The sequence below is a fragment of the Filicampus tigris genome, chromosome 3, assembly GCF_054856515.1.
Source record: "Filicampus tigris isolate MCC_2025a chromosome 3, RoL_Ftig_1.0, whole genome shotgun sequence".
Taxonomy (NCBI): domain Eukaryota; kingdom Metazoa; phylum Chordata; class Actinopteri; order Syngnathiformes; family Syngnathidae; genus Filicampus; species Filicampus tigris.
Window position 1 is genome coordinate 29699628 of NC_141219.1, and position 27950 is coordinate 29727577.

The 27950-nt window shown below is 40.1% G+C and overlaps 1 protein-coding gene and 1 long non-coding RNA gene across 6 annotated transcripts in view; one reads left to right on the top strand and one right to left on the bottom strand.

The window, feature by feature from the left end:
• Positions 1-9070, bottom strand: part of bnc1 (basonuclin zinc finger protein 1) — a 42660-nt gene extending 33590 nt beyond the window's left edge. For 2 of the 3 annotated variants that reach the window (XM_086025641.1, XM_086025640.1), the window contains exon 1: positions 7740-7839. Coding sequence is in view for 1 of the 3 variants with exons in the window: in XM_086025640.1 (XP_085881766.1) it covers positions 7740-7754 (15 nt within the window). In the remaining 2 variants the exon portion in view is untranslated. Of the gene's footprint in view, positions 1-7739; positions 7840-9052 lie in introns of those variants that run through there. The other variant, XM_086025642.1, reaches the window with a different exon arrangement.
• On the top strand, positions 3191-26595 carry LOC147150601 (uncharacterized). Of its 3 annotated transcripts, XR_015086133.1 has the most exons (3): positions 22940-23059; positions 23367-23473; positions 26046-26595. It is a non-coding gene; the product is annotated as an uncharacterized LOC147150601 (long non-coding RNA). The 3 variants fall into 3 exon arrangements; XR_015086132.1 differs by lacking the exons at positions 22940-23059; positions 23367-23473 and adding an exon at positions 3191-3388; XR_015086134.1 differs by lacking the exon at positions 23367-23473 and having other exon boundaries at positions 22944-23059.
• The last annotated feature ends 1355 nt before the right edge of the window (positions 26596-27950 follow it).

Here is a 27950-nt window from a genome sequence, read left to right on the forward strand (position 1 = left end):
TGGCCCGTGGACTGTCACTCCCCTCAGCGTGAACGAGCCCCCCTTGGGTACCCTTTCCCATATGGTTCCTCTGTGCCTTGTCATGTCTTTTTGAACAAAGCTTATACGGTTGTGTGCTTTGTGTGTATATGTGGGGTGTGTGTGTGTAGGTGCGAATGCTGATGTACTGGCGGATATATATTTTTGGGTTTGTTGGGAGGGAGGGCGGAAGCGGGTCTTCCTTTTTATGTTGTTTATGTTGTGTTTTGGACATTTTTACTGGACAGGACTTTGAGTTGCATTCTTTTTGTATGAAAAGCGCTATAGAAATAAATTTGATTTGATTTGATTTGATCATCACTTGATCATAAGTTATTACCTCCAGCAGTACTTAATAAAAAGTTCCTGTCATTCATGGAGCTTCATGTAACAACATGAATGCGCGAGTCAACTCTCGGCCAAGGAATTCGATTGCCTTTACACCGTTGACAACACCTCATAGGGCTGAGAAGTTATTGTTTGTGACAATAATTACTGTCACGATTTCATAAAATAAAGTAGACACATCATAGACACAAAATACAAGCAGGAACAAACCTAAGTAAAACGAAGCGAATAAACTGCAAAAAAATAAGTCACTGTGCTTTTTAGATATGATTTAATGAACTTAATGCCATCAATTGCCATATGTAAAACGTAGTGATTCTGATTGGCTGTTCACAATCAAAATGCAAATCATCTGCCGGTGACAAATGATGTCAAGCTACGGCACCATCAATCGGACAAACTACAATAGACGCCATTATTAGAGTCTGATGCGCTCGTTTCTTATTTACCTTTTTTTTTTCAAATCACCTCGAAACTTTACCTCCATGTAGTAAAAGAAAATTAGAACTAACTGAAATTGTAATTATTATAAATAGAAAAAAGAATAATGAAAAAGAAAAAACATTTAGTCCGGTCAGTTTTGACTTCAATACATATTTTTGCTTTTATTACAAATGCCCTGTCTGTGTGTTTCTATCTATCTATCTATCTATCTATCTATCTATCTATCTATCTCTCTCTCTCTCTCTCTCTCTCTCTCTCTCTCTCTCTCTCTCTCTCTCTCTCTCTCTCTCTCTCTCTCTCTCTCTCTCTCTCTCTCTCTCTATCTATCTATCTATCTATCTATCTATCTATCTATCTATCTATCTATCTATCTATCTATCCATCCATCCATCCATCCATCCATCCATCCATCCATCTATCTTGTTAGACCAATTATCGATTATATGTTATGCATCACTATTATTTGTGTGTAAATGGCAAATGGACTGTCACTTGTATAGCGCTTTTCTACCTTTGGTACTCAAAGCGCTTCACACTGTACCTCATCTACCTCCTGATGACACAGCATAGGGAGCAACTGGGGGTTCAGTATCTTGCTCAAGGAAACTTCAACATGGTCACAATGGCCAGGGATTGAACCCACAACCTGCCGGTTTGGAAAGGACCACTCTACTACTGAGCCATGCCGCCCCCAGCGTGTAAATTAATTTGAGAACAATGATGATTTCATTTGTGGTTTACAGTCTGTGATTATTTATTTACTGGACAAAATATCAGTTCCAATATTTATATTTAAAAAATAAATCTTATTGATACAAATATTGATCAAAGGTAGTGATGTCCCACCACACCATAGAGTGGAAACATTTAATATTATAGACCACACTATATAGTTAAATATGCTCATAAGTTAACTTTACCAGCTAGAGTATGGCAGCAAATTTTGCATTTTCCTTTTAAGGTCCTGAAATCATTATTGAATAAATTAATCCCCGATTTTTGAAAAAGTAACTTAAAAGTAACTTAAACTTGAGTAACACATTACTCTACAAATACAGTAATATTGTAAAGAAACATATTACTTTCACATGCAAGTAACTAGTAATGTGTAATATATTACATTTTGGAAGTAACTTGCCCAACACCGTGTGTGTGTGTGTGTATATGCCCCTAGGTGTGATTGTGAGTGCGGTTGTTTGTCTCTGTGTGCCCTGCGATTGGCTGGCAACCAGTTCAGGGTGTCCCCCGCCTACTGCCCAAAGACAGCTGGGATAGGCTCCAGCACGCCCCGCGACCCTTGTGAGGAGAAGCGGTACAGATAATGGATGGATGGATATATATATATATATATATACATATATATATATATATATATATATATATATATATATATATATACATATACATATATATATATACATATACATATATATATATATATATATATATATACATATACATATATATATATATATATACATATATATATACATATATATATATATACATACATATATACATATATATATATACATACATATATATATATATATATATATATACATATATATATATATATACATATATACATACATATATATATATATATATATATATATACATATATATATATATGTATATATATATATACATACATATATATATATATATATATATATATATATATACATATATATATATATATACTGTATTTTAGAAAATGTTTTTAGTTTTCTGTTACTGTGTTTAAATGTTGTCAATGTACATTCTAGTCATTTTTGTAATGTACTTTAGTTTTCTCTGATTTGCTTTTGAATGGTAACTGTTGTTTGTAAATGCTTGCAGGTATTGTGTTTTTGCTTGTGTGAAGCACATTGAGTTGCCTTATGTAACAAGTGTGCTTTATAAATAAAACTGCCTTGCCTTACCTTTGATATATTTTTTACATCCGTGCATATTTTAAGCGGTTTAAATCGATTTAATTTGATGAATTGTTGCATCCCTATCTGTTGTTACTTGGTATTTTTGTGTTCTGCATCCAGCCCTGTTCTGTGTTCTTACTTTGCATTTTTGTATGTATAGACTTCTATGATTTTGGTGAATTTGACCGAGGTGAGATACCAGAGAGATACTGAGCTTTGCCGATAAATGTAGCACTAGACTGTAGCGGATGTCACTGTATTTGATTCATGGCCGCAGATATATTCAACATTAGGTTGGGATTTAATTCCTCTTCACTTAAAAAAAAGCACTGTAACCATAATTCATTATTTCAAGTTTCACATGAAACATTAAGGTTTTTTTCACACTCCTCAACTCGGTTGGACTACAAATTCCCTCAAAAGCTGGTGAAGGACCCCTCGTCGGATGACACGCTGAAGGCAGTACTGACGCAGCGATCTGGGATAGCCGACGACTGTTTTCAGGCACAAGTCAACGGGATCCAGGACGCGCCACGACAGAGTAAATCCGTGTGATCGGGAAGAGCGGAGGTCGAAGTGTGTTTCAATTCCCGTTTCAGCTACACGGCGGCGCTTCCGACGTACAGGGCGTGCGTGAACGCGGAAGAGATCAACCGGTAAGTAGTGACGTGCCTCTTGGGTCGAAACCCTGAAGCGTGTGCCGAGTAATGTAGATGAGTAGTTCTTGAACGGCGGGTTGATTCGCCTGTTGATGACGTACGTGGTGACGTTGGAAGCCCCGCGAAGCGGGTGTACCACGTGACTGATTCAGGAAATGATTCACTAGGTTTGAGTGTACAGTAGTTCGAAATAAAAGCGACAGTGAAATGCTTCCAAATCTATACAAACTTGCGATCTCATATCTATGCACCCGTGTCAGTACCATGTGAAAAGAGTTTTTTTTAAAGCAGATGAAATCCTCTGCAAAAAAAAAAAGAAACCGCCTGAGTCCAAAACCTTTGGAGAAAAAATACTGTTTTTAAATAAAAATGAAGAAACACTTTATTTTACCTCCTTAGTTCACATTTTCACTTGTTGCATAATCACAAACATAAACAAAGTAACATAGAACAATTCCTGTTAAAACACTCTTAAAATAATATTTTTTGTATTCGGAGCATGATTTACACTCCACCGTTTTATTGCAAGCACCAAGCATGTTATACATTTTTCTGTCCACACGATGGTGTAGTCGAGGAAATGAATCATCTTAAAGCCCCTACGTGTGTAAGAAGTATTTCCCTGCATGGCTTGACTTTATGGGGCTTCATTTTGCCATCACTACCGGTAAGTCGGTATGAAACAGAGGCAACGTCTTCTCACTACCATACTCAAACGCACCTGAACTTCTGACGTATTGTTCAAAATTCAATAAAGATTTGCGATCATATACCAGCCGAGACAATAGCAAAATGATACGAGAAGCATGGGAGCAAGAAGTTGAGACTTCATCCCCGTTTGGACCTATTTAGCCTCAAAGATAGATTGATGGGCTGGGGGTGGGGTCTGTGGGAGTTTTGGTGGTGGTATGGGTTTGGGGTGATTGTAGTACGCTGCATGCGAGGGTTTGGCACCCAGCTATCCTCTGATCCGATCTCTGCCTCTTGACAATCTTGTCACATCTTGCTGACAAATCCACTCAAGCCATTCAGTGGCCCTGAAAGGGGTGAGCGTGTGTGTTTGTGTAGTTTTCATGGAGAACGGTAGATCGTTAAATAGTTAGATCATAGATCAGAATTTTGCTCTGAAAGTAACTTTTAAGTCCGCTGATAGTGTAGTGGTACACACGCCTGAGTTGTGTGCGGGCAGCGTGGGATCAATTCCCGCTCAGTGACAGTGTCTATGTGTGCCCTGCGACTGGCTGGCGACCAGTTCGGGGTGTAGTCTGCCTTCGCCCATTGACGGCTGGGATAGGCTCCAGCAACTCCCCGCGACCCTATATTGGATAAGCGGTTTGGAAGATGACATGACAAGTAACTTTTAAATAGAAGGAATTATAGGCCTGTATTATATCACTGATAAAACAGCAATTTCTTAAGTATGAAGTCATATTTTCTTTATTTTAGATGTTATGACAGCTTACAAATATACATAAGTAACACAAAATGACCACAGTGTTTTTCTACTCCTAATGCTTAGTGTTGCTTACACACACTAGTTATAGACTGATTTGGAATTATCCAAACTCGAACTCTTGACTTAGTTTAAATAAATGCCTTTGAGCACTTGTAAAGGGTTTTTTCAATCCAATCGAATCCAAAGAAAAATGTAGTCTTTTTTTTTTTTTTTACTATAACAAAAAGTGCAGGGAGTTCACAGGCGCAGCAGCATGTCTAATGAAATTAAACAAAAACTAACAAATGAATAGCTCACTAAAGTATTATAGAGTAGATTAAGTTTAACAAAAATCAATATAAGTGAAATGTTAATATTTCACTTATCAGTAATTATAATGATCTTTTCTTAAAGTTCAAAAACAAAAAAATTGCATCCTTAATTACTGGCCCGCAGGTCACTTGTGAAGTACCAGCAAGAACTTAACATTTCATATCAAATAACCTAGTCTTAAATAGTTTGCTTATCAGCCATTGATTAAAAAAAGAGGCATATATGCAGCAAAATGCCAAATGTCTGCCCCAATAATTGGCCCGGCTGATAATTGGTCTATCACTAACACATACATATATAAGGTATTAGACAACATTTTTCTGCTACCAAAACAACCACCACCACCACATTGTTGCTGTAACAAAACATTGTACTAATATTTAACTGCAGTACATTTATTTTCTTTTGAAGCAAAGCTAAATTGAAAAAACTCTGCTGTAATGTAATTTTATAAAATAACATTTATTAAAATGTATTTTAAAAAGTATTCCTTTATTTATTGCTTCTGCATAGAGCTGCAAAAAAAATTAAAGCTCACCAAACCTTAACTATTTTTAATTAATTTAAGCTTTTAATGTTTTTCTACTAAACTAATTTAAATTGAAACAACACTGAATCTCTACAAAACACAACAACATATAAATGTACACCTGTAAAACAAAAAGAGGAGAAGAAAAAAACATCCTGATGAGTTTTGTATAGTTAAGATTGGCAATGAAAAAACTAAGTGCCTCTGCTTTGAGCATCTGGTCTGGTTTCTCCTGTCAAAAATTATCTGCCCTGTTTTGGAGAAGATTCTCTCAGGAGGGACAGACATTGCTACAATCCATCCGGCATCAAGCAGCAACATTTGCATTAGGGACACTGACACCTTTATCATAGAATATGTTTGCCTTGTTTTTTTCCCCTTTATTCTGCCTTTGTATTGCCTTTAAAGTTTATATGTGTCCAGATATATACAGGTATAAATCCTTTGCCTGCTGTCCCTCATTTCCTTTATTATTCCTCACCAGCATTATCTCTCCTCTGTGTGCTCTTATTGCCCACTTCAGTTCTGTGCAGTCATTGACTAATTGACAATTAGTCTCTGACAATTATTAATTGGCAATCATGTGCATGTCCAAGTGAACGATGGGAACGGCTACCAATACACGTCAGTATTGATGGTTGGCGTTTGATTCTCAGTTTTGCCATTTAATGTGTTTTAATGTGGCGCAAAATAAAAATTTTGAATGGCAAACTGCAATGCGAAACCGCTTATTTTGAGCTTTGTTTAATGTCATATGACATTTATCATATTTCTTATTATTAAATTGTATGTTTTTAAATAAGGCCCCACAGTGGCCTACTTGTTAGCATATCCGCCTCACAGTCAGAGGTCGTGGGTTAAAATTTGGCCTCCGGCCTTCCCGTGTGGACTTCGTTCTCACTGTCCCTGTGTGGGTTTTCTCCGGGTATAGTATTCCAGTTTTCTCCCACATTTTAAAAACATGGATGGTAGATTAATTGAAGACTCTAAATTATCCCTAAGTGTAAATGGTTGGTTGTTTGTATGTGCCCTGCAATTGGCTGGCAACCAGTTCAGTGTGTACCCCGACTCCAATCCAATCCAAAGTCGGCTAGGGTAGGCTCCAGCACACCCGTGACCTTCGTGAGTGATACAGAGGATCAATGGATGGATGCGTAAAGATCTGTTCTATCATGACAATATTACAATGTACACAAATATGTGTGAACATTTTTAGTTCACTTTAATATTTGTTTTGTAGATATGAATATAACTTTTAATAAAGTACACTTACATCATAGACACATTTTCATAGAAAACTGCAAGTTCCTGCAAGTTAATGCAATAAATTGTTAAGAATAATAACTTGAATAGTAAATTTATATAATTCGAATGTGTTTTTTTTTGTTTTTTTACTGATTTTAAGTCAGATTCATACCTCTGGGATCAAAAACGTATATATCTAGCGATTTAAATTTTTATGTAGTCAGTTGTTTATATAAATTGATATTGAATTATGACTTGATAATTGATAATTATGACTTATTGAATTCAAACAAAACTGTCTATTCTTTGAAGTATGAACAAAAAAACTGTAGGAAAAGCATTGTTAATCTTGCGTAGCCATAATTTAATTTCTAATACGACACAACGACTGCTATAGAATTTCAAATAAAAGTAAAAGTCAATGAATGTGTCATGTCATGTCATCTTCCAAACCGCTTATCCTATATAGGGTCGCGGGAAGTTGCTGGAGCCTATCCCAGCCGTCAATGGGCGAAGGCAGACTACACCCCGAACTGGTCGCCAGCCAGTCGCAGGGCACACATAGACACTGTCACTGAGCGGGAATCGATCCCACGCTGCCCGCACACAACTCAGGCGTGTGTACCACTACACTATCAGCGGACTCAATGAATGTGGCAAAGGTAAAAAAAAAAAAAAAAAGAGAGAGAGAGAAAAAAGCCAAATTATTTGTCAGTGATCTATATGGTTTCATTTCAGTTGACCATGTTTAAACATACATCACTGCAGTGTGGTAAGAAGTTGAATTTGTGAAATGATCTTCTTACCTCAGCCATTGTCATTATCTTCAGTCAATTCAGTCAGAGGTTCCTAAAGGTGCCACAGAGTTGGCCATTCTTTGAGTCCCATGAAACAACTGCTCCCAACTCTCCTGTTCACACAAGTACTAATGCAAAAGCGTCATCCCACGCAGCAGTTTCTACCTCTACAATAAGCACACACGCACTCTGCCTCTCTCTCCCTCTCTATCGTTTGCACACACACACGCACGCACACACACACGCACACCCACACACGCACGCACACACACACACGCACACGGGTCCCCCCCCCCCTCACACACACACACACACACGTCTACCCCCTTAGAGTCACAGGGCAGTCTCAACACAGCTGGCTGGAAGAGGGCATGACACTCATCTTTCACAGAGATTTGATCAAAAGGAACCACAAAGACTTGAGGCTCTTCTAATCCAGTCAGGGGAGACTCATACTCTTTCCCCCTCTCTCTTTCTGTGAGCAATGCCCTAAATCAGCGGCGCACCTCTCCATGCACATAGCCAAGTGGATTCACCTTAACACAGCCCTGTGAACAGCCTCCGTAACAAGTTATGCATTGTGCCGTCAGGAATGTGTCAATGTCTGTGCTGGATGTTTCTTGGGAAGAGGGGGACATGAGCAAGGACCAGTGAGCCTCAACATTTACTGTACCTCATAGTTCTAATCTAATTTGACTAAAACACCGTAATGCACACAAAATATTTTTTCATTAGGAAATAAGGATGAAGAACAATGTTTGACATCGGTATCAAAACCATTTTTAATCTTAGGGCTTTCTAAAATGTTTTACATGTTATCGGTTTCACTAATTTCTTTGTGAGTAGAGGAAAATCCTGACCCACTGTATTTAAAGTAAATATTAGATTAAAAGCAAAAAACATTCATCAAGGCAGTCCAGTTTATGGGTCTGTAAGTATCAATCCTTTTTTTTTTTCTTTTAAATAGACATTTGTGACTGTTGCAGCATGAAAACTTTAGGTCAAGTCAAAGTCATGGTTTGAAGTTGGAATAGCTTGTTTGCAAAGGTTGACTTCAAGACTTCAAGACTACAAGACTTCAAGACCGTATCTCACTGAGCAGAGAAGGCATGCGAGGGTAGCGAATGTTGAAATCGATAACTTTTCTGAGGAAAACCAGGTGGTCCTTAGCGACTATTAGTGATACTTTGTGACAATTAGTGTTGCCAACTGCTCAGTAAGAAAGTCGCGATTGGCTGCCCTAGAAGTCAAGTGATCCAAGTTTTTTTTGTTTCGACAATGACAATGATCTTCCTATTTTTGTGAGGAGAAAACTCTCTTACCGTGCTGACAGTTTCGGCTGTCACTGCAGCCTTCCTCGGAGCTGTCACTGCTTCCACGTGACGTGTCTAAAAACAGCTGACCGGGTCGGGGGAACCTTCAAAATAAGGCTCCCCGACCCAATCAAAGCTGCGCTCCAATGCCCCACCGCTGTTGAAGGAAGGCTGCAGTGAGAGCTGAAACTGTCAGCACGGTAAGAGTTTTCTCTTCCCAAAAATAGGAAGATCATTGTCATTGTTGAAACAGAAGAAGCTTTTATCACTTAATGAATAAGAAGACAAGATGAACATTATTGGATTGTCCTAGAAGTCGCTAAATGACGCCATAACCCAAGTTGCATAATTGTACTTTTGACTGTACAGTTTAGCCTGGGCCATGTTAAGCTAGAGAGCTAACGTTGGAGGATCAGTTTGTGTCATGGAGAAATGCAAACACACACTGAACTGGACGAGGTGAGTATCTTTAAATGCAGTTATGTATTTAGAAGTTTTATTTGAAGTTTTTAGAGTTTTTTTTTTTTAGGAATACCAATGAGCAAACTATTGCAGTGATCAAGCCTGTAGGAAACAAAAGCAGCAATTAATTTATCAACATCAGCAAAAGACAGAAAAGGCCAGAGCTTGGAAATGTTCTTGAGGTAGAAGAAACAGGTTTTGTACAGATGTTTCATGTGAATACCAAAGGTCAGATGTGGGTCAAGCTTTACACCAAGATTAGTTAACTGTGGTTGAGAGGGGGATGTCTTGAACGGAAAAAGAAATGGTGGTTCTGTTGGATGATTGGACGTGGTGGGGGGCGGTGTAAATTTTGTTTTCGTCATTTATTCATCACAAATATTTTTAATCAGATGAAAACTAAATGAAAATTAAAATAGAAGTAATTCATTAAGGCAATAACGATAACTACATTAATGAAAAAACTCAGTCACAAAATCCAATCAGAAGAAGGAAACATACGCGGGTAGGAGGAAAGAACCACTCAGAAAATGGAACAGCAGTCGACAAATGAGACAGATATGATGATGAAAGTCAGAGATAATGTCCATTACATAATAATAATGCTGGTAGAAGCGATGGAAGGATTTTTGGGCCCTTTTTACCTTCACAGAGGAAGAAAATAGACAAAGTGTAAATAATGTGGAACAGTCATTCGTTGGAAGAATACAATGAATTTGAACTGAAGCAACATCAACAGAATGTACATCTCGAGAGTTACTTCAAGTTAAATTTGTTGCCGTTGCTAATGTTGTTTTAAAATGTGGATAACTGAAAATAATTACGTGCATATCACGCTGTGGTAAATTACAGCAGTTTGACACCATTAGCATTGGATCTGTTGACAATGTTAGCTCCCCAAGCGCTTATTTATTTATTTTTTACATTTATTTAGTTGAAAACTTATATTATCATTTCAACATTTTTCATCGAAACAAAGTTTAATAATAACAGTTATGTTAAATGTGTCTTGTGCGTTAAACTACAGTTACAAATGTGTGTGTTGTACTTTCTGGTTAAAGTTGAAATGTATGCTGAAGGAAAATATTCATTATTTATTAATTTAGTCAACTAAAATTGCTCTTTATTTCCATCGACTTAAATTGGACAAAAACTAAACTAGCGTTAGATGACTAATTTATGACTAAAAATATTTAATTTTAGTCAAGACTTTAAAACTAAATTAAAATATCTGGTCTAAATTAACACCGGTGGGGGGTGCAGATGAGAATGGCTTGAGTTTGAGTTTGAGTTTATTTGAAAAGAGAGACAACACATATTAATGAACATGTACATGTAAATATGCAAGATTATAGCCAAAAGCTAATTTCCATCTTTAGTCCCTTTGGCAGGTTGATGTTAAAAACACAAGATAAAATGAATAGGGCAACAGTAGGTAAAAAACACAGGACACAGACAAACTTGAGATACATGCAATCCAGGCAGTGTTGTGATGACAATGTTGTTCATCCAGCAGCCAGTTGATAAGATGTTTGATAAAGAGGTTCAGAGACAGGAGTTCACGTATGGTGTTTGATATTGAGTTCCAGGTATGTGATGCACGGACAGAGAAGGTGGTTTGGCTAACTTTACTCTTTCTAAAGGGAATCACACAGTCACCTCTAAAACCAGCTCTTGTTGATCGGTTGGGGATTTATTTTTACAAATTCTTGCAGTGGAGGAGGAGCTTTGTGGTGGAAGATTTTATAAATCAAGATGGCATCAGCGTATTTAATAGTATTGTCCCAGTTCAGGCGTTCATGTTTTTTTAATATCTGATGGTACGTTTTTGGTTTTCTGTCCAATACTTTCAGAGCTTGTTTATAGATGGTTTCAATTGGTTTTAGTCTGGTCTTACAGGCAGATGACCAACTTATTAGGCAGTAAGAAATGTGGGACATGATCATTGTGTCAAAGTACAGTTTTGCTGACTCAAGATTTAAATTGTTTCTAATGAACCTGAAGTTGGACAAGTTAAATTTAATTCTATTCAGAGTGATTTTTATCTGTCGTTTGATGAGAAGTTGTGTGTCAAGAGTGATTCCTAAGTATTTAAATGCTTGTACTACATTGATTGTTTTACCTTGTACAAAAACGTTGGGATCACTGTCAGTAGTCACTCTTTTTGAGAAGTACATACAAACAGTCTTGGATATGTTTAAGTACAGTTGTGATTTTACAAAGAAACTTCTGTCTGTGAGATAGGAATAAAACCAGTTAAAAGCAGTACCGGAGATGCCCGCCAGGTTTTTAAGTCTGTTTAATAAAATTTGGTGATCTACTGTATCAAAAGCAGCGCTTAGGTCGAGTAGCACCAAGACTGTGAGTTTTTTCACATCTTCAGTATACCTGATATCATTTAAAATCCTTAAAAGGGCTGTGTCTGTACTATAGTTCATCCTGAAAACCAGATTGATATTTCTCAAAAATGTTGTTTGTATTTAAAAAATAATTTAACTGGAGAAACACCAGTTTTTCTAAAATCGTACTTAAAAATGGTAAGTTGGATACTGGTCTGTAACTGTTAAAAACACTGGGGTCCAAATTGCTCTTCTTCAGAAAGGGCTTCAGCACCGCCGTTTTAAAGACGGCGGGGAAGACACCAGTCTGAAGAGAGCAATTGGCTATATTCAAAATCTGTTCCTCAAAAATCCATAAAATGTCTTTAAAAGAGATGTGGGAATTGGATCTAGAATGCAGGTTGTTGGATTTACCTAGGAGAAAACTCGACCAAGTGGCCTTGCATCAACTAGGGCAAAACTTTCCAGTGTTTCCTCTGGTAAAAATGACTGTCCAGGTGTACTAAAATGTACGTTTTGACGGGCTAAAAGACTGGACCTTATGTCATCAATTTTACTTCTGAAGTGGTCTGCAAAGTCCTCACAGAGACCAACAGATGTTCTCTGTGGGGACTTATTAAAATTGGAGTTGGTTAAGAGATTGAAGGTGGAGAAGAGGAATCTGGGGTTGCTTTTATTAACTGTGATGAGGTTTGAGAAATAAGAAGTTCTTGCCTTGTTTGACTATTTTATCGTACGATTTGATTTGTTCACAGAATATTTCATAGTGCACTGTCAGTTCACTTTTTCTCCACCTCCTCTCTGCACTCCTGCATTTTCTTTTGGCTGTCTTGACTGCATCATCTCTCCATGGGGGTACCGTCTTTATTCTTATAGTTTTGGTTAAAAGTGTAGCTGCTAAATCTAATGATGACTTGAGATTCCTGTTAAAATTGTCAACAATAAAAACACATGGTGCAGGTTAAATGTCAGCAGGAGTACTCCTTAAAATCTTGATAACATTTGCAGCCGCCTCAGAAGATAGGTAGCGTTTCCTCACTGTTCTCATCGGGGCTGCCTGATGATTAAAACAGGCGATGTTAAAATACACACAAAAATGGTCTGACACAGCCAGGTCAACAACAGGACACACTAACAGACAGGCCAGGCCGTAGGTTACGACCAAATCGAGGGTTTGACCTCTATTGTGAGTTGGCTGTGAAACATGCAGTTTAAAATCTATACAGTTTAAAAGATTTAAAAATTCTCTGGACAGTGGATCCGAGATGTCGTCATCATGTACACTGAAATCGCCTGTTATTGAAATTAGATTGTAAGTGGAATATAAAATCGATAAAAATTCTGAAAACTCACTAATAAAAGAAGTGGAATGATGGGGAGGTCTGTAAATAGTGACGCAGATTATTGGAGGACTGCTAAAAATAAAGGCATGGTGTTCAAATGATAAATATCTGTTAAAAATGATCTCCTTTGAGATAAGACTATTTTTAAAGATTGACACAGTCCCACCTCCGTTTTTCAATCCCTGGTAGAATTTTTTTTTTTTTAATTCGGTGGGCAAGCCTCGGTGAGAACAACTGGAGCATCTGTACCAGCCATGTCTCAGATAAAAGGATACCTTGTAGGTTGCTGTCTAAAATCAAGTCATTTATGACAAAAGTTTTGTTTAGAAGGGAGCGCACGTTCAGCATAGCCAGGTTAATGTTTGTGCCGGACGTGCGCTCATGGTCGCACAGGTGATGAGTGTTGACATAAACAAGATTGTCACTGTTAATACCACATTGTTTGTGAGTGCATAGGACGCGTCTGCCTGTTATTGTCTGAATGAAAAAGCTGTCCGATGGGGGTGGTGATGATAACTGGGGCTTGCCGGGAGAGCTGGAGAGGGTAGTGAGATCATTATTGCAGTGGTTGAAGGTAGAAGAACAGGAAGCGAGAACATGCGCAGGGTGATTACTAAATAGGAGTCAGCTGGGGGTGGAGTCGATGGTGGATATTAGCAGCTAAAATCGAGCTGCCCAGAGAGTTCGGATGAACCCGGTCAGGCTGGTAAAACGAATGGCGGTTCCAGAATAGGTAAAAATCTTCGATCAAATCAAAGTCAAGATAGCCACAAGTGTGCTGGAGCCATGTGTTCAGGCCCAGAAGATGGCTAAAGCGTTCGATGCAGTAAGAGTCGGTAAAATGCCGCTAATCCAAATTGACAATCCGCACGTTCTCAGCAAGGCAAAGAGGGCATGAAAGCCTTTCTTTGTCTGCTCCGATTGTTGAAGTACTGTCTCGTTCGTACCCACGTGGATAATGAGCCGGGATATGGATGATGGAAGAGAGTCAAGAATAATGTTCACTAACTTTGGCTCCGGGATAACAGCGGGTGATAGTTCTGAAATAACGAGTGCGTCTAATGATGCTGTCCCCGACTATAACGGTGGTTGGCGGGTGATGTGGAGAAGGAGCACCAGAGGATCGGCGGCCTCCGGGGAGAAAACCCCGACCCCGTCGGTCAAAAGGATGCTGCCGAGAGCGGGTGGTAGCCGCGGACACCGGTGAGTGTTGACGGTGAGCCCACTCATGTATCGGGACACTGCGTCCTTCAGTAGCATGACACGCGAGCGGGCGGCCGGACCACGAGTGGACTTACCCAATCCGGAACTCCTGACAGAGATCATCGCTGTGGATGGTGGGGAATCCGAATGAGTACCTGGGTCAGAGGCAACAGCAGACGTCTCTTACCGTGGGAGCACGGTAGTTGGAGCAGGAGAATCATTTGCCAAAGGGGCAAATGGTTTTTTCAGCACCAGTTGGGGTCGGGGAGGTGTTTCTCTGCTCCTTCTGCCGCAGGACACCACCTCGACCCAAGTGGCACCGTGCAGTGGTGTTGAGCAGGATGGCCCCGGGCAGGCAGCTGGATCCCAACTCACCGTGTCCATCAGGGTGGCCCTGGTCGTCGCCGTTGCTGTCAGGGCCCCGCTAGAGATGACGCTGTTCATGACGACGGCCGAGAGTTGGGGGAAGCGGGTCGTGAACTAAGAGATGATTGACTCTCTTCTCCAGAGATCTTCTGACAGGCGGCAACATCCTCTCTTAGGTCAGCAATTCTTTTGTTTGCCTTTTCCAGCAAGCTGTCCGAGTTGTCGCTGTGAGGCATTATGCACTAGCCCTTGGCTAGACTATTGCCGATGTACGTATGCTAGCGGCATGCTAGCGGCATGCTATGCTATCCAAAAAGCATACAAAAATTAAAATTGTAAAAATAGAATAGTAAAAACGGAGTAGAAATAAAAACGTGAGGTGACTTCAAAAAAAGGAAGGTAAAAATCAAAAATTAAAAAGTACAGTCGTTCCTCGGGCAAGTCTGTGAACCGGCCACAGTTCACAGTTAGAGCTGTTCAGCTGGAGGAATTTTTGGCTCAACCACACCTTTATCTCCTCCAGGCAGTTTGAGAGAGAAGGGAGTGGAAGCGAGGAGGATGAGGGCAAAGACGAAGGGAAAGGGGTAGAGTTGCGGCTTGGGCCTGTTCTTAAATATAGCTGAGTGTCATCAGCATAGCAATGGAAGTAGATTCCATGCCTGGTGATGACACAACCTAGTGGAAGCAATATACGATCAATAATAGGGGTCCTGGGACAGAACCTTGAGAGACTCCACAGATGACAGGGCCTTTTTCGGGGGGAGTAGGCAAATTCAAGGCTGACATACTCAGTTCTGTTGGTGAAATATGAGGTAAACCAGTCAAGAGTATTGTGGGAGAGACCAATACCTGAGTGAAGGTGCAGGTATCTGATGGTTGACAGTGTCAAAAGCTGCAGTATGGTCAAGGAGGATGAGCAGAGAGGGGGAACCAGTGTCGGCAGACATGAGAAGGTTGTTGATGACCTTTACCAAAGTAGTGTCAGTGCTGTGGGCAGCGCAGAAACCGGATTTGAATTTTCCGTACATTGAGTAAAGTTGAAGATGGTCTTGTGATTGTGTGGCTACAGCTGTTTCCATCACCTTAGACGGGAATGGAAGGTGGGAGATTGGCCGGTAATCGGAGAGGAGTTCTGGGTCAAGGTTGGATTTTTATTTAGAAGGGCTTTGATACTTGCTGTTTTGAGTGAATGGTGGACAAGGCCAGAGTGTAGCGACTGTTTTTAAATATGTGTAATAGGACGAATGGCAGACGGGCTTGATTTGATGAACACAATAGTAATGGGCATAACTGTTCTTTTAAGTGAACTGAATCATTAGAATCAGTTCATCAAAAGAATCCTTCAAAAGAATCATTCAGCCCCACATCGCCCCACCACCACCCCCGGCGCGGACGGGGTGCATTTCCCCCCCGTAAAAAAATAAAATTGTCCACACCTGATGGTCTACTTATTATAATTGGTGCGTTTGGATTATCGTTGCTAACAAAAACCTATGCGTTTGCATTGATGTACTGTAATCACGTCAGGCAATCGTCGTATTCGTGTTTGGTGGTAATGCACCGGACTTTCAAAAAAAAAAAAAACACTCGAATATTTAAAACCATTATCATAACCATTATTATCGTGGTTATAATAACGGTGATAAATACTAACAACAACAACTATCGCAGTAGACACTATGCCTACAAATATAAACATTTGTTATTTTGGAGGACATAACACACGGCCGTCACACGCCCGTATTTTTGTTTTCACGTGTTACGAAGTGCAGGCTTGTCAAATGAAGCGGATGACTACATGTCTGGTTAAACATTCTGTTGCACTGAAATAAAAACAAGAATTAATAAAATACTCGAGCACCAAACAAGATTTGAAATAAAAGTACAATTTAATGGCAAACCAACATTATGATGATCACACCACATTATAGTTGCAGTAGACAGAGAGGATAATAATATTTAAATGCACATATGTGTAAATAAATGTTTTCAAATAAAGTTGTCCCATGTCCACAACAACGTCATCTCCCTGCTGCTGCAGACCGGGGCGCCTCATCACGATCTGGTGAAGGACTTTAAGTTTGTCAGAGCTCTTATTTGTTTTCATGCGCTTGCCCCCGGTACTTGGATGGGCTTAACATTAGCCGTTATCTTGGAGAAACGGATGCCAAAGAAAGCTTGTCCCCACGAGCACGAAAGGAGTGGTGTTGGTGAGCGGTTCCTTCCTTGGCGAATCGCGAATCATTCAAAGCAAAACTCAGTTCACTCACTGACTGCATGGATGGAGTTCTCGTTCGCGTGAACGAGAAATGGCAGCGACACGTTCACTCATTGAATCGTTGGTGAACGGGAAATGACATCACTGATCCCTGCAGCGACACGTTCACTCACCGAATCGTTGGTGAACGGAAAATTACATCACTGATTCCCGCAGCGACACGTTCACTCAGTGAATCGTTGGTGAACAGGAAATGACATCACTGATTCCCGCAGCGACCCGTTCACTCACCGAATCGTTGGTGAACGGGAAATGATCACTGATTCCTTCGTGAAGGCCAATAGCGTGGCAGTATGTTCAGTAAATCCCGCTTACATCTGACGTTGGCTGCTGATTGGTCGATCGCGAAGATTGACAACATGCGCGTGGGTGAGGTCAAATGAACTGAGAAAAGAACGAATCATTTTAGGAAGTGATCCACTCACGTTCACTGAAAAGAGTCATTCTTTTTGAACGAATCGTTCGCGAATGACCCGACACTAGAACACAGTAGGGAATGGATCTTGGGGACAGGTGGAAGGCCTCATCTTTTTAATGAGAATTAAAAAGAATAAAAGAATAAATATTGTAGGTGAGTAGGCCTATGTAAAATGAATGAAAACCAAACAGTTAAATGAATAGATAAGTGAACCGATGAAATATTAAAACAAAGAATAAATAGATCAGTAAAAAGCTAAATGAAATATGTATACATCTCTCACTTTTTTTTCAAGCGCTTATCAAATGTGCCGTAAGAAAGCAATTCAAATAGGAACACATTTAAACAAGACAGAAAGTAAATATTATATACTCAACCACAATATAATATTGCTGGCGTTTTTCTCTATATTTTTTATGAAGGAATGAGTCCAGCACTAGAGACCCAGGACACATTGTTTCTCTCGCTCACGCTCTTTCCTTTATGCGCACAGGGCACATGCAACTGTGACATGTTTCAACTGACGCTGCTGTGCGGGAAGAAGAGTGTAAAGGCACATTTCTCTAACTTTCCTAACAACTAATTATTATCAAGCAATCTAAAAACTACTTTTCTATAATGTCACATGAATACTGAGTGCTGAGCTGGCAGCGCACATGTACGGTTATCGGGGAGGCGGAATACAAAGAATAACTTTCCTAACAACTAATTATTATCAAGCAATCTAAAAACTACTTTTCTATGATGTCACATGAATACTGAGTGCTGAGCTGGCAGCGCACATGTACGGTTATCGGGGAGGCGGAATACAAAGAAAAGAGGCAGCATGGGAAACAGTTTCGGTACGTGTTGGAGCTGCATGACGGACTGGCTGACGGATGGTCCTAAAATAAAAATCTCCGGTTACGACTGTCCACAGCCAATCGCCGATCCGGAGGTATCCGTAAATCTCTACTTTGGCCAGAGTTTTTTGGAAACCTTCGTTTAAGGGATGTGACAACAAAATTTAAAAAAATAAAAATCCCAAGACCAGTATCACCGGAAAGAGCTGGAATAAAGGATAAAACGGTGTCTAATATGTGTAAATACTTTAAGAATTACGGAAGTTATGACATTTTAAAGGCTTCAAGCGGCCAGAAATGTAGGTAACTTTCTCCATTATTACAATGGAATGGTCTGTGATTGAGTGTCTGTGCAAAGCGGTTTGTGGTTCTTTAGGGACAAGTAAGGGCAAAGAGAGGCATTGTTAGTCGAGATAAGCATATATATGGATTGACTACGTGTGCCATAAAAGCCATTTCTGCAGTTCGACCTCCGTCTGCCTGTTGATTGTTTGGCAAACGGAGATTCCTACATCATCGCTGGCAAACGGACGTCTAGTTATCGCGGAAGATGGGTCATTCCCCATTCAACGTTAGGCAGCACAACTTTTGCCGTAGTATATAATTTTCTTCCACAATGTACAAATTTGATGAAACTATGTCTGAATGTCCCCAAATACTTCAAAATTATAGGTCAGTATAAATGTTGCAGCTAGTTTTCAACACCTTTTGGCCGGTCAAAGATGAGTTATCCTTCCGTGAGTGCGATAAACATAGAAATCCTACATGAAACTCATCAAATCGAAAACGAGGCGACAGAGGAGATTGTGTACATCATATCTAAAAATAGTCATGGAAATCACATTTTTAACAAGCCAGAGCTAGTTTTTCCGAGATGAGTGCAAAACAGACCTGCTTTGTTTTTTATGAAAAATAAATCTCTGAGAATGTGTGGGTGGTAGGGCAAATTGCAGAAAGGTATCTCCTGTTTGCAAAATACCCAGCTACGTGTAGACAGGGCCAAAGCCTCAGTCACTGTGGCCACCCCGCATGTCGCACTTTGTGGTGGAGTTTTTAGTGCAGCTCCCCGCAACTGAGCTCACCAAAACTGAGAAAGGAACGAGTCACTTCATGAAACGATTCCATTCATTGTGATTACATCAAATATTTGGTGGTTTTGTGAATTAGACAGGAAAACTTGAGCCCCGTTGAACTCTATGAACCCCCCCCCCCTTTTTTCGCTTGTGTTCCCCCTAACCTAGTGGTCATACGATGAGTACTTATGTTCTCCCAAAGAGAATGTAACACAAATGACTATTAAATGAAAATAATTTTTTTTCATGTCCGCTGATAGTGTAGTGGTACACACGCCTGAGTTGTGTGCGGGCAGCGTGGGATCGATTCCCGCTCAGTGACAGTGTCTATGTGTGCCCTGCGACTGGCTGGCGACCAGTTCGGGGTGTAGTCTGCCTTCGCCCATTGACGGCTGGGATAGGCTCCAGCAACTCCCCGCGACCCTATATAGGATAAGCGGTTTGGAAGATGACATGACATAATTTTGTTTCATTTTCTTTAATTCAATTCATTTAATTCAAATTACCGGTAAACATAAAAATCAAAAAGCAAATTTTCAATTGCCTTGAAAATAATTAAAAATACGATTAAAGAGACACTTGGGTGTGCTTAACATTGGCACTTATATAATAGGTTTGCATGTAAAAATGACATTAATACTAAAATGCCCACCTCAAAAGACTCTGTAGTGATTTAAGGTCTTTTTTTGTGATTAGGTTTACGACAAATTTCCACGGCCCAAAAAGGGGTCTCAGCGGCCTTCGTCACGCGAGGAAAGCATACATGGTAATGTTGCTCGCTTTGTCAGTTCTGTTGTCTAAAACGGTGACCGATCGCCACCAAAATGCAGATGCACATTACTACTCGTCCACTTCAACCTGTGAAAGTATAAAAGTGTTCTGCACAATAGTTTGGATTTATTGACATAAAACTTGATCTCATCATGATCACCTCCACAAAATAAAAAATACCGTGGTGATTGCTCCTCCACTTTCACAAGCTGAAGCGGACAAGAGCATGAATGCGCACACAAACCCCGACTGGTTATATTTTGGATATTTAGCAACGCTAAACCCGTGTCTCAGGAGGGAGAGAGGCGGCGGCTTGCAGCAGCAGCAGGCAGATTGGAGCTTTACGTCCCCTTCTTCCCTCCCCGGCTAAAGGTAGGATAATGGGACGACTAATAGCAACAACTAGCTTCAGGTCGTTAAAACAAAAGTACAACAATATTAGCGCCTTACTGTCCGCCCAGCGTGTGGAGGTGAAGATGAGCCTGTGTCTTCATGTCGCCTCGCAAATAGCCGCGCGCGGTGTCCCTGCTTTTTGCTTGCAGCCACCACCTTCTGCCAGAGTAAAGCGGCGTGAGAGTGACAAAAGCCCTCATCGAACAGCGAACAAAAAGTTCCAGCAAGGTTGACTGAACAGCAGAGTGTGGCCGCATTGGAACGTGCCATTTCGGCTGTTACCTTTGAAGGGTTTTATTATTAGTTTGTGAAGACATATACATGTATGGCTAGTGAAGGGTTTTATTATTAGTTTGTGAAGATATATAAATGTATGTTAACCATTTATTAATGATTCAAAGTTGTATTACAAATGAGTAGAAGTAGAGCTGTTTCAAGGTTGTAGTATCAGGGGAACGGATGAATCAAAGGAACACAATGTGTGGGCGGTTTGATGGTACCAGGTGCCGCCAGTGAAAAACAGGGAGACAAAGGCGGGGACCACAGTTTCTCTGAACGCCCCGGCCTCTTGGAATGCAGATAACTTGGTGTTTTCAGGAGCTCCAACCCAGCGAGTCATGTGCACAAGAACAGGCGTCATCTGAGACGGCGGGGAAAAGAGAACCAATCAGCATCTGAAGAAATATATTGCAGATACCATGTAACTAATGAAATGATAGTGGCTAGTGTTTTTGGTGTGTTTAATTTGCATATTGTTTTCTATAACTGTTCGGGGCATCTCGAGTGTGGTGTCGCTCTCTGATGGCCACAGGAGCGCACGGATCTGTATTGAGAGGGAACCGAGCCCCCGATACTGTATTAGCTTTTGCTGTTAGGAATAAAATCTCTGTGATTTGGCTGATTGGCTTTCTGGTCTTCTCTCTTACGGAACGAGCACGCATAATCGTTAGGTAAGGTGAAGCTAAGGCTAATGTCGGTTCAAATAATAAATATATGGTAAATAATTTTGAGTCAGCTAATTAGGGTAAGTATCGTGATTTAGACCTTAAACCTAACACCTTCCAAATTAGACAGCGCATTGTAAGTCGAAAAACTGGGACCATTCCTCATCCAAATAAATGTGCACGTCTACTCATTTCCATTTCAGTCTCTGTAAATATCTTGTAAATATCCTGACTGGTGTTTAATGTCTCACCCGTCCTAACCGTGATCAGCAAAGAGGCAGTTTATTTTATTTATTTTTTTTAAAGCAAAGAAGCAGTGTGCGCTCGTCCCAGCCTAAATCTATGTAGCTCTGCTGACTTCCACATTTCCTCATTCTCATATAAATCAGCAACGGAGAGGTTAATCCTTTTGATTTGTTGAAGTGGGCATTAGTAGAGATATCCACATAAATTTTGGTGCCAATTGATCGCTGTTTTTGGACATTATAAGCAATAAAAGTACAATGATTTCCAATGGAGAGTTTGGAATCGGTTACTCGCGTGACTCTGGCCGAACAAGGATAGAACAGCAGAGGGTGTGGCCATTGTGCTCATTATCAAAGGGCGTTATTCATGGAGTCACTATTTCCTAATTTCTCCAAAATGAATGGATAAAAAAGAAAATGGCAACTCTTTTCATTTTCCTGATCCAAACATATATAAAATCAACTTCTTAGTGAAAACATGGCCTTCCCGGCCCCACCGTTCCTTTAAAGCACCCATGTCAAAGTCAAGGCCCGCGGGCCACATCCGGCCCGCTAGAAGGTTTTCTACGGCCCCTGGGATGATATTGCTTTATTATTAGATTCGGCCCGCAGCAAGCCGGTGTGGGTAGCAGATCTGATCGGGTCCTTCGCGCCTGCCGAAGACGTCACGCTTTAAAATATATTGTAGCGACTTCAAAGAACACACCGTCAGATGTAGTTTGATTATCATGTTTTTATTAGTCCAACCGGCTAATAAGGGCCGCAGACAACCGTTCAGTCAAAAAAGAGCAACGGCTCTCCTCTTCGTCCTCCGCTCCTCTCGCTCACATGCCCTCCCATCCAGCGAGCCGCCCGATGCATTCATTAACTTCGGAAACAACACAACTTGGCAAGACACAAATTTGAACACAACACAGATAACCCAATTTGTTTCACTATTTCTGTAATATATTTCTTTGCATCAACGTTTGCCACCCCATGGCTGTTCTACATGTTGACTGAAGACTTCACGTCGGTTTTCGTGGCTTTCAGAATCTGATTGTGGTGTGGTTATTTGGAGTAAAACACACTTTATTAGAAATACTTCATGTTAGAAATCTCACGTTGTTTTATTATTAGTAATTGTTGGCATTTGATAAAGTCATTGAGTTTTGACGTAGTGCTAAGATGTCCCACACTGTGAGCAGACATTGAATAAGCGCTAAGTGTTGTTAGCAAGTGACTTTTTTTTTCTCTTTCCTCCTTCGACACAGCTCGTAGTTTGTTCGTGCCAGCAAACTCAGTAGTTGCAGATTGCCCGTGTTTCACCACGTTTGTTGTTGTGTGTAAATGTTAAAAGGTGAGTTTAATATTTAAGTATAATATTTAATTTAAGTTCGTGTCAGGTAACTGCTGTACATAATAGCCTAGATATGTTCTCGTGAGTGATGTCACGTTGATGAACAGTTATTTTGGCTCATATGCTAACTATTCTAGTGATGAAACGTGTGAATGTGTATTGTATGTATTGTTTGGCTGATTAATTTCTTAATACAGTGAATTGTAATGTTTAGGCATATTGTTTCGGCACAAATGGATATGTTTAGGCACAAATGGATATGCATTGGATGATGTTGGTAGGTTATTCTTTGCCCGTGTTGTTGCAGACTACAATAAATAGATGTGTCAAGTGGAATACGGGCCTGTGTTCTCTGACAGAAGCACCACATCCATACCTTGCCACTCTAAAATAGGGTCAGCTGGAGACATACCAGTAAGATCCTCTCCGTTTTGCTTCAGATTATGTACAATTCATACAAACATGCAGCCCGAGTCAACCAGAAAATTGTTTCCAGTTTGGCAGGAGAAACGCAAACGGAAGTGACGTACGAGCTGCTCGCAAAAGTAGCAGTAATGTACTTTATTTTATTTTTTATTTAGTAACTCCGAAGATAAAAACACAACAGCCAAGGGGGTGACAAACATAGACGCTAAGAAATATATTATAGATATATAAAGCGTGACATTATCAGCAGGCGCGAAGGACCCGATCCAATCTGGACATTTAAAAAAATTTAAATTAACATTCTATCAGTCCGGCCCTCGGCTTGTCGCAAATTTTTTTATTTGGCCCTCCGTCCATTTAACTTTGACACCCCTGCTTTATAGTAAAGAATACACCTGCTTTTACATACATAACTCTTATAACATTTACCACAAAAACACTTTAAACTGGTATTTCAAATTTAAATACTAGGGACAAAACACTGAATAAGAATAATATTTAGACCTTTTCCTTTTCTTTCATCAGTCATCTGAGCCCTAATGAGGCACTTGAATTGACACACATGTGGCTGATTTGATTGATTTTAGCACGACTGTTCCACAGGTTATTGATCTGGGAAATTAATTACAAATTTTCCAGCTACCTAACCCTGTACCTTAACTAATTATTGCAGCTAATAGCACTTGAGCTTTCCACATTGAATTACTTTCCAAATAAGAGATCAAAGCTATTTTTTTTCAAGAAAATTACAAAAATGTTCAGATAGGAGACATCATGTCAAACCATGTAACACAAGGTTGGAAAGCCCTCAAGTCTCTCATGGCTGTCCAGGCAGGCAGATCTGCTAACTAGCGTTGAATTTATTCCATACCTAAGGGATGCATACTAAACACAGCCCCAGACCTGGCTGGGATTAGGTCTGCATTGCTTGTAGGATTGCTGCTCCCTGGGTTGTAGCACCATAGACGTATTATTAGCCTAAGGGCAAAGCATGGGAGTGCAGCTAAAACCACAGCAAATAAACTCCGTATGCAGCAGAACAGGTCACGCTGCCGACTTACATATCTGTCATTCACCTTCCTGCAGGGAAGAGAGGCTGGTGCTTTTGAATTTTTGAAATGTTTTCAGTTAACGGAAGCTACAACAAGGCAAATTAAAAACATTTTTCTCCCCATTGGTTCATTTTCATGTTATTTTTAATTATTATATATGTAATTTTAAAACTGACGGACGCCTGTTTTGCAATTGACGGATGACTTGACACATTCTAAAAATGACTGACTGACGATTGACGGAAGTGGGTTTTCAGTCATCAGTGTAATCATCACTAACCGTGTCGTCAGTGACTGTCCATCAGTCCTGGCGGACGCACGTTTTTCTAACATTTTTTTGGGAGGACTGACGTACGAACCTACGGACAGACTTAACTGATAGACTGACGATTCCAATTCAGTTCGTCATGAAAATTGACGGACTGACGAATGACAGGCGGGTACCCTAGCCGTTGACGGATGACGAATGACGGACCAGCAAAATTTAGTGAAATGCCCACCTTTGTTTTTAAGTAGATTGTTTTGTATCAATAAAGGGCAGGAATATTCAATAGCAGGGGTCACCAAGTCCGGTCCTCATTGGCACCTATCCTTCATGTTTAGACCCCTGATCGATAGGGAGCACCTGAAATGGATTCATAGCTTTCATTTGACTGCTTCAATATCTCACTTATATGTTTTCCCAACATTTCAGTTTGAAAACTTAGTTTTCCTGAATATATTTTACATGGGCAGTAAATATCAGAATGTTTCAGCTGTATGTGTTTGCATATTTTGCATTGTTCTACACACCAATTCAATGTCGGCTGTCGGAAAGTCAGTTCGCGCCATCTGCTTGGTGTAGAACGCACCGTCAAAGCCGTTGTCGGGGTGTCTGGGGGCGGTTTGGCCGGTTCAACATGTAGAATCGGGTCGGGCTGTCTGGACAAATAATCAGTCTGATTGGCCGTTAGTTATCGAATCAGTGCATGATACGAGAGCGGAAGTGAGGAACGCAAACAAACAGAGAAGAAGGAAGACATGCAAGTTTTGCACATTTTGTACTTTATTTACAGCTGGTTGCTACGACATGGCATCTGGACGGAAGCTAGTGAAAAGGTATTCATCAGCATGATTCAGGAGCGGCCACCTTTGTACTTACAGTATATCTGGTGTTATTGATTTTTTTTTCCACCTAATTTGAGCACTTAAGCAGAAACTATCGTTATTTCTTTCTATTAATTTGTCCTTTTGAAACAAGAGGAGCAAAGTAATACTTGGAATTGGACAAGCTACAACAAGCCACACAACTTAAAATATATATTAGTCTTCCATGGAAAGAAAAGACATGCAAGCAGCAACTGAATGTTTTTGGTTACTCCTATTTGTCTAATTGTGGATAATGCTGCTGAGAGTAATTTCCCTCGCGGGATGAAAAAAAGTGTCCATCAATGTAACCATTTATTGTTGTTATTTGTTGTTACAAAGAAGTCCTACTTCTTCCATTTATTTGAATGTATCACCCCCAGATGGCTCCAGTGCACCAGCATCCAGAGGGAGTCCTGCTTGACCCAAAGTGCAGCATACTTCCTGTAGAAGAATCCACCATCCTTGCCGGTCGAAGGAACATCCATAACATAGAAAACACTGTAATATAGGGCTGCTTAATTAATGCTTACCTAAGCATTGTGTGTGGTGGTATGAAAGCTAATATTTAAAAATGCATGCCACTGTGGTTGCAGAGACCCAAACAGATTTATTTGTTTATTTATTTTTTCAACCTTATCTATTAGGAGCATTTTTCACAAATTTAATCTGTTAGTTTCCTCAGACACTATTTTTGTTTGTCAGGCAAAATGTTTTAAATTGACTACATCACCATGTTCCTAAAGAAGATAACATTTTGAATTTTATCATATACTATTTTTGTGCTACAAGCATATTTGGTTTCCTATGCAAGAAAACAAGTCTTGCAATATACCGTACTCGAACACGGCACACTGTTGTCATGAAAAAAGGACAGGTTTTGTTTTAAAATGTATGGAGAATGTGTTTTTTAATTATAGAATGTTGATCCAGTGCCTGCTGTGTGGCAAATGTTCATTTCTCCCATCCAAAACACAGACGCAGCCTGGACACTTCCCTCAGGAATACTCTGCCACTTTTCCAACATCTCCAGCACTGAAAAACGAGGAAATACAATGTGTAACTCATAATAGCTCATTACAGAATCAATGTCAGGAATTCTTTATATATTCCCGGAGGGAAATATGGCTTCTTGGTGCAGTCGTTACCAAACCAAAACAAAAATACAATACAATACAATACAATATAATACAATTTTATTTATATAGCACATTTCACAACTAGGGTGACCATATGTCCCGATTTGCGCGGGACTGTCCCGCATTTTAATGATTTTTGCGTCCCGCAAATTGACTCGCTGTCCCGCATATCTGATCGACAGGCACCAATTTTCACACGTGCGTCTAAAATCATGTTTTTTATTAAACGCCTGTGTGCTGAGAGCAGACAACACATAGTGGAGGCTATTATGGGGGCGGATCTCGGGCTGTGTGTCGGGTGGGGGGTGGGGCGGTAGCGGTATGGTGTTCGGGCGGGTGTGACTGTCTGTGTGTGGGACTGTGAGAGGCAGGGGTATGCTGTCAATCAAACAGCCGGACGCAGGCAATAGTTGTTTTTAAAGATATTTTAAAGATATACGCCAACCAAAAACAAGCATTTTAGCGACGCGTTCCAGAAATTTGTGCTGAATTCATGAAAATGGAGGACTCTAAGTAAAGTAATTAGACTGCAAAGAAAATGAAACGCAGTTTCAACAAGGTCTGGGAACTCATTGTCCGTGGGTGAAGCCAGTGAAAGACGATTCAGATAAAGCTTTCTGTGAACTTTGTGGCCGCTGTTGCTGTTATGGGGAAAACGGAAAGACTTGAGTTGTGATGGACATAACCTAAAGTGTTTCAGCAGTGCTTTCCTTGCTTCTGGAAGTGCATAGTGCTGCTATGGTGGACACGTTTTTTGACAAGTGAATTGATTGTAGTTACAGTATTGTTATCTTAGGACTATTTTTGATATACTTCTTGTTTTATTTTCGATTTATGCTGTGGCTGTTTAATTTGAAAATAATTTGAATTGCAGTAGTTGTAGTAGCCTGTCTTTGTTTGGATTGTCTTTGTTACTGTAGTAAATTGTTACTGCACTTCATGCTCAACATGTTGACTTCAGATTTTACAAGGTTTTATTGTGTGTGCCTATTGTTAAAGTGCATCTACCTCAAGATGTGATGAGACTAATTTCAGCCTCTATTGTGAGCTCCTATTGCAAGGGCGGAGCTATGGGTGGGCCTGGGTGTGCACGGGCCCACCCAGATTGCCAGATTGACAGACTTTTTTTAATTGTATTGAATATTAAGA